Source organism: Etheostoma cragini, chromosome 2, assembly GCF_013103735.1.
Source record: "Etheostoma cragini isolate CJK2018 chromosome 2, CSU_Ecrag_1.0, whole genome shotgun sequence".
NCBI lineage: Eukaryota > Metazoa > Chordata > Actinopteri > Perciformes > Percidae > Etheostoma > Etheostoma cragini.
The window spans coordinates 26,103,421-26,110,802 of NC_048408.1; the positions used below are offsets into that span (position 1 = coordinate 26,103,421).

The 7,382-nt window shown below is 38.9% G+C and overlaps 2 protein-coding genes across 8 annotated transcripts in view; both read right to left on the bottom strand.

Annotated features, from left to right (window-relative positions):
• LOC117952000 (bromodomain-containing protein 4-like) overlaps window positions 1-3,578 on the bottom strand; it is a 19,417-nt gene extending 15,839 nt beyond the window's left edge. For 3 of the 5 annotated variants that reach the window (XM_034884076.1, XM_034884068.1, XM_034884043.1), the window contains exons 1-2: window positions 3,337-3,441; window positions 1,005-1,164 (exon numbers count right to left, since the gene is read on the bottom strand). The gene's annotated coding sequence lies outside the window, so the exon portion shown is untranslated. Of the gene's footprint in view, window positions 1-1,004; window positions 1,165-3,336 lie in introns of all 5 variants that reach the window. The other 2 variants (XM_034884050.1, XM_034884060.1) reach the window with 2 other exon arrangements.
• The window catches only part of akap8l (A kinase (PRKA) anchor protein 8-like), a 26,617-nt gene that overhangs the window by 12,889 nt on the left and 6,346 nt on the right, over window positions 1-7,382 (bottom strand). For 2 of the 3 annotated variants that reach the window (XR_004658303.1, XR_004658302.1), the window contains exons 11-13: window positions 7,200-7,330; window positions 6,577-6,672; window positions 4,946-5,993 (exon numbers count right to left, since the gene is read on the bottom strand). Coding sequence is in view for 1 of the 3 variants with exons in the window: in XM_034884092.1 (XP_034739983.1) it covers window positions 5,583-5,993; window positions 6,577-6,672; window positions 7,200-7,330 (638 nt within the window). In the remaining 2 variants the exon portion in view is untranslated. Of the gene's footprint in view, window positions 1-4,508; window positions 5,994-6,576; window positions 6,673-7,199; window positions 7,331-7,382 lie in introns of those variants that run through there. The other variant, XM_034884092.1, reaches the window with a different exon arrangement.

Below are 7,382 nucleotides of genomic sequence, written 5' to 3' on the forward strand. Positions count from 1 at the left end.
GTAATGGAAAACCAAAAAAAGCGAGTAGAGCCGAGGCGAGTCGAGTAGATACCACGCAGTGGAAAACCGCCATTAGACACCAACTACAACGCAGCTGAACAAATGCATCTACATAGGTAAGAAGCAGTTTTTATTATATTCAGCACAGTGCTAGTAGTATCAGCATGTTGTCCATCTGGTATTGGCAATTCATTCCATGTTTGGAATTTCACTCTGATCAAAATATTAGAACCAATTTAAACACTGGACCAGACACAAGGCAGAGTCTACGTTGTACTACTGCAGTGAAAATCTCTGTGTGTTACAATGGCAAGTAGTGAAAGGGTGCTTTACTCATCTATTACACTTTACCACGCAATTACAGAGCTAGATATAACCTTCCATTTATTTACAAAAAGACAGTTACATGCAGCAGTAACGCTGATCTATTGAATATTACTAGATTAAAATATTCAATGTTATGCAATTCTGTTTTGTAGAGAATCAATTTACTATCGTCTTATGTGGTGCATGCTAGGGCTGCATAATATATTGCTTTTTGTAATTGTGATATAAACTGACACAATAAACACTGACAAAAGGCTGTGACATGTGCAAAAGACAGAGAGAGATTTTTTGTGTTAGTTGAAAGAAAATGTGTAAGAAAAAATGTAATTGTCACTTTTTTTAGTGGTGCCTTTGATGTTGTAGCAGAATACTGAAAGCAGCAGAAATACAGAACTGAGAACAGTAGTATTTTGTTGCAATTCATATTGCTATCTTGATATTCAACGTTATTGCATATTTTCATCATATTGTGCAGCCCTTGTGTAAGCAGATGCAAAAAGGTAATAACGATACTGACAACAATAATGACAGCATTTTACTTTCAAAACTGAAGCTGAAAAGTGTGCAATGACTACCTTTGCCAATGGTGAGCATTTCTACCAAGGCCTCTGTAAGCCAAATGGTTAACTTTGACACATTTAAATATTAAAAAAAGACAAATTGGTTTCCAGACTCACATGTTTGTTGCTATGCAGCTGTGATCTATTGCAATTGTGTGGTCATATCTCAGTGGATGAGGCGGCGATTTCCTGAGGTAACACCGGAGGTTTGTCAGTGACACGCTGTGGGGGCAAGGAAACCACAACACACAGACAGACAGAGGGCCGAGTGTTACACCTGCGAGAAAGAGATATAAAAAAAAAAACGAGGCACGCCTGATTATAAAACAGTTTGGGCTGATTCCAACGAACATCAAAATACACTACTGGATTAATGTTTGGTTATGCTGTGGCGTAAGCAGCTGTGATCAGAGCTCTATAACACAGGCACATTTGACAATGCCTTGATATAACCTGTACCTCTAATTACTTAATTTGAGGCAGCAACTTTTCTTTTTATTCATTCCTCTTGTGCAATGTTTAAAAAGGGATAAACCCAAAGTCAATTTACAAATGTTTTTTATTCACATTCTTCCTTGAAATGACCCCTCACTTACTGGAACTGTCGATAACACTTCACAATTCTTACCCCATGAAAGCCTTTTGACCCACCTAAAAAAGGTTTATAAGCTGCCATAACCTTTCACCTTACTTCTTGTCTAATGTGTCTACACCCCTGTAGCACAATTATACATCTAATCTGCAAGCAAGACACCCTTAACTAGTCTTGATTCTGATCACAATCCGTATGCTTTGAATACTTGTTACGCCAGAGTGGACCACATGGGCGGATCGTAGACCATATACAGTACCAGTCAAATGTTTGGACACACTTTCTTATTTAAGTGAATAGATAAATGTGTTCAAACGTTTGGCGGGTAATGTATATATAATGTGATGGTATGTTGTCTTCTTTATTACCAAGGAATTATGTAAAAAAACCAATGTATGGTTTCTAATAACAGTATTCCAGTGGCTCCTTTATAATTTTTTGGCATCTTTCTTAATGTGCACATTTATCTTGTGTGGATTTGTATTTCCGTCACTTTGGGACAAGCTAGCTGACAAGGATAAGGGTTTCCATGGTTTTATGGATGACTACAGTGAACCCTGACCTTGGACCTCTACAGTGTACGTCACGGTACTCAAAGGTCCTTTTATGGACTCTTTTTGAAAGATAATCTGTCAATGCGCAAACAAAGACAATAGCTTGTCTTTATTGTGTCCTGAGCTAACATTTTTCTCTGTTAATGTCTATTGAATTTCTTCCACCAAATACCTAAATCTTCATATTAAAAAAACCTAACACACTTGACTTAAATGTAATAAAGTATTTATGATTATTCTTAAGTAGAAGCAAAAAACAGACTGGGAACAGATTTCTTAATACACTATGTTCTATTATTGTGAAGTGTGCTGTCTTTTAAAAACGGAGGTGCCATTCCCCAGACCATTGACACAATGTATCAATTCTGACCAGCAGACTGTGGCTGAGCTCTAAAAAAAACAACCCAGTCTTGACACGAAGCAACAGCGTTTACATAATGTAGCAATGTCGCAGCAAATTGAATACAACGCCCAACATTGGTTAGTGAAGCAAATAAACGTACTTTAATTCGTACGTTAGCTAATTATCCTACTGCTATCAGCCATTTTGCTACTATTTCGTATCACGTAACCAGCTAACGTTATATGTTCTTCAAACTACCGGGTTTCCCGAGGAAAGCAAAGAAGCTAACGAAATTGAGTGTCTTGAATAACGTTAATTAACAGTGAACACAAATACATAGCTAATATATTCAAAAACAACTTTGCACCTTTGCCTTGCTAACCTTCCTTGTCAGTACATCGCCATGTCCACGGTGAGCAACTGACAGCTCCCCACGTAAACGTCCTTTCAGAATACAACTTGGACGGGATTGATATTCTCGAAGTTACTTACGTCGCACTTCACATGAGCTCCTGCGCCATCATGCGTAAACTACGCGGCCGAGAGGACGTAACTTGTGTCACGAATACGGCCTACGGGGCTACAAACAAACAGCCTAGCAGCTAACTGGTTAGCATGATACCGACCTGCAGATAACGTGCACACTGACAACACGGAGTGTCCAATGAATCGGAAACAACCTTAACACGAGTATTGAGACCAAAAAGATACAACACATAAAATGCACAATAAGACCAAATCACGCTAACTTAAAATACAAAAAAGCATCTATCTCGTGTGCCCGAACCGGTGCAAGGCCTGCGAAGAAAGCTCATGCTCCGCTTGCCGAAACGCACACTGACAGCGCGCGAAATACGCCCCCGATGTCCATTCTAAACCTTTTAACGGATACCCGGGGCTGTATGCTTTCGTTTGATATACCAATGTCCTCTAGGGAAAGGCATAAAATGCTATTTTTACCTTCTTCTATCGGTTGTCAGCGCTCGTAGACCTTCCTCGCCCCAAATCCAGAACAAACAGTCCCGTTTGACGTCAATGACGTCAGACGCACGGGGGCAGGCTGAAGGTTCGTCAGCCGAAATGTCACCTACAACTCCACATCATCCCCCGGGAACATCACGCAATACCTCGTAATGATTTCAGCGATAAAACAGGTCTATGCTTATCCTACAAATTATTTATGTGAACCATTAAGATTCCAGTAAGTAAATAGGCAAGTAAAATCCACTCATTAAACGCATACATTAAAGGAAGATTAAATGTCTCAGAAATTGTATTTTTACGATTTCCAATGACAAATCGAGCGATTGAGAAGGTGATTGAGTGCATGTGGTGCGTAGCCATTTTTTAAATTTATTATTTCTTTCTTCATTAAATATTTATTTAATGAAATTATGTCCCTCAGAATATCATCTTTATAGGATATTAGTTCAAGATTTGAAGTATTGCTCACATTCTTTATGGAAAAAGGGTGCATATTTTTCTTTGGTTAATTAATGTATAAACCCAAACAATGCATTCATAAAGTAAAATAAGTCAAAGTGAAATTATCAGTCATGAACTACATGCCACAATTTTAGTGTAGTATTTGGTATTCTTAGGCAACAGCCCAACCTGCATTGAAGTGTATTACTAAGAAATTAATTCTACAGGTCTACATTCTGTTAGATTAGATTAAACTTTGTCATTACACAGGTACAAGGCAACGAAATGCCTTGTACCTGTGTACCTAACCAGAAGTGCAGGATATACAATGGTTCCGTAGGTGCAGGACATGGATATATACTACAGTAGTCATGTCTAAAATGAAGCCACATCAGTGATGAAAATTACACCTCGATCTTCAAAATGTTTGTGTAAGCCAGAGGGATTGTGTACGTCATACAAGCCCCTGAAGCTTCGCATTTTGATGTAAATACATAGCATCCCCAACTGCAAGAAAACAGTACTCACGTTGTGCCTTTTACATCATACATTTTAAATATTGAAGTAGTTTCTACATTTTCTTTTTTTCTTCTTACACACCAATGGTGGCCAGTCCAGCTTCAGTCTAAACTCTTAAATTGAAATTAATCAGCCAATTGTAGATTTAAAAAAAATCTTCAATACAAAACAGTGAAACAAGGATTTAATCAACAAGTTTATTTCTTATTCAGAATGAAACAAGATTGTGTGTTACATGATATCTATTTTAAATATTCCATATTTATTCTACACAGTCCCTTTAGTTATCTCAATCACCCCAGCTGTAGAATAAAAAGCCCACCATGTTCTAGATTTTACCAAAAGGTTGTAAAATCATCCATTCATCATTGCCAATATACAACGCTATGACATAGCTCCGACATGTAAAATGGAAAACGGTACACAATATCTCGTAACTTTACATTTCTTAAACAATTCTAAACAAATTAAGTATTCTTTGAACAAGGCACACACAAAAAAAACTATTAAGAACAATAGATTTACATTCTAGGAAAAACAATAATGCTACGTTTTGACTTATTCGTTGGCGCGGTTACATACAAAGTCAATGCAGAGATGTAAACTTACGGCTGCCGCAATAAACTTTCCCAAAATTGGAATAGTTTAAACAGAGCAAAGAATTCATGTGATACAGTGTCGCGAAATCCTTTCAGTGTTTAGATTCTCCTGGTGTCCTGACGTTGAATCAGAGAGGAACAAACTAATTATCGTAGCTTCTGTGAGCACCCAGAGCTCTATAGTAACTCATTTGTACAGAGACCAGACGAAAAAGCTTGTCTTTTGGAAAAGTAAGGAGGAAAGTTGGACTACATGGTAAGTTCTAAAATGATATGCCTGTTTTGTTGATGGAGCAGCTTTACACCAACAGAAGTAATGCAATTATATACAAATGATCCCAATATGATCCAGCGATTAACGCGACGCAAATACTTGCAACGCCTCCGCCTGAACGCACCATTAGTCTATCAACACGTTCTAAAGACAGTTGGTAGACATACATAAGACAGTTACGTAGCCTAAGTATTTCCTGAAATGTGAAGCTATTCGTTTAACAAAAAATAAATCATACAAGCTCATTAGATGGTGGAAAATTGTGGGAGCAGGTATGTATATTTCTTAATATACCTGGAAATGAGATTGGGTTGAATGGGACTGTTGGGGTCATCGACTGGTGCGGTCAGATGTTAAGGTCGAGAAGTCTCACACACAGGGTGCAACGTTCACTCATCATTCTTGTCTTCCTCCTCTACCTCTGCCGCCTCTACTCCTTCCTCTTCCTCCTCCTGTAATCCCTCTTCGCCAATCTCATCGTGCACCACATATCCCTCCTCATCTCCAATTTCAAAACCTTCCTCGTCTTCCTGGTTGCCGTGCTCTTCCTCTCCCTCCATTCCTAGATCCTCCTCCATCTTTTCCTCCTCTGCTGCTGCTGCTGTTGTTGTTGCTGCTGCTGCTTCACCCTCGACGGCCTTTTGGTCCGTCTCCTCCTCAGCCACTGACTCGTCCTTGACTGCTCCTGCCTCTGTCTGGTTGTCTGCTGTCTCGTTTGTTAAGTCCATCTCAGACACGTCCATTACCATCGAGTCTTCCGGATCGTGGTCGTCTTGGTTACCAGTGAACGGGTTTTCACCCTGACGATGACAGAAAGTTTATAAGTACATTTGTTTGTTTATGAGCCCCAGCATTCATGATCAGCAAGACGGAAATCAGCGAGATTCATCTGTGCATGCATGGTACTTTCTGTATATAGACTACACTCCATTAGGAATGCTAGTGCATTTCTCCCCATGACATTTGATAACTTGTATGTGTACATACATTTGTCTGTGGCCAAGAAGATTGGTTAATCAGTCCCTCCGCTTTTAAACAGTACCATTATATATTGCTTCTCAAAATTCACTCATAATATTGTATTCAAATGATTCGGAACATTTTTAGATTTTGATCTCAAATTCTTCGAGTTCCAATATGAAGGGATTTAGAATTGAAGCCATTACAAATGGGTAAGAGCGCAAAAGTCAAAGTGTGATGTCATGAAACTAGGGTGGATGTATACTGCTTTTACACTTTTACTGTGGTTTAGAACACACAATTACACTGTGACCCCAAACTCTTATTCTTATTCCCATCTGCAAACAGCCCTGGTACATTTAGTGAGGCTATTTTATACCATGCATTGCCAGATCAAGGCCAGGTATAGGACACTGTACATACCTTGAGGTAGCTCTCCAGCTTCTTGCCAATGACTTTGTGATTGAGGATGCTACGAGCAACTGACAGACTGGCCCTCTTGGACTGCTCCATCATACCCTTGAATCACAGGAAGTCCAAAGTCAAATATGACAGAGTGCAAAATAACCAAAGAACAAACAGCAGTGCAGTACATCATCCAGCAGCACCAAAGGTTTTGTAACCGTATTTCTACTGGACCAGTCAGAACAGGACTTGGACCCTCCCATATAATCTGGGGTGTGGTGCATTATGGCTTTTAGAGTTAATTCTACCACCATTGGACAAAGAGAAGTAGATCATACAAAAACTGTGCTGGAATTGTTTAACCTTGGCCAAGTCAAGTGTGTTTTAAAATGTTCTTCTCTAGAGCATTAAATTATAAATGTTTGTGTGTTTTGACAAAAAATTACAATAAAATATAACATACTGTTTAATGCACTTCAATGCAATGGCTCAAAAATTTCAGGAACGTATTTGATTGCAATAATTTTAACCAATGTTGCAGCTGAAATTGATATTTTTTTTTTGTACAAACTAGTCAGTAGAAGAAAGATACTTGTAGTTTTCTATAGAGTAATGACCAATTTGGGGGCGATCAGCCATACCTTCCGGTTGTAGTTATGGTCAGGTGACTTGATGTGTTTCTGTATCAGGTGTGGCTGCATTGGAATGAAAAGGTCACATGCTGCACAGTGAGCGGCTTCCACCTTCCTCATGAAGTGCTCCATACCGAGATCTACACAGACGTGAGAAAATTATGCAATGATCGCTTAAATTCTCCATCTTAC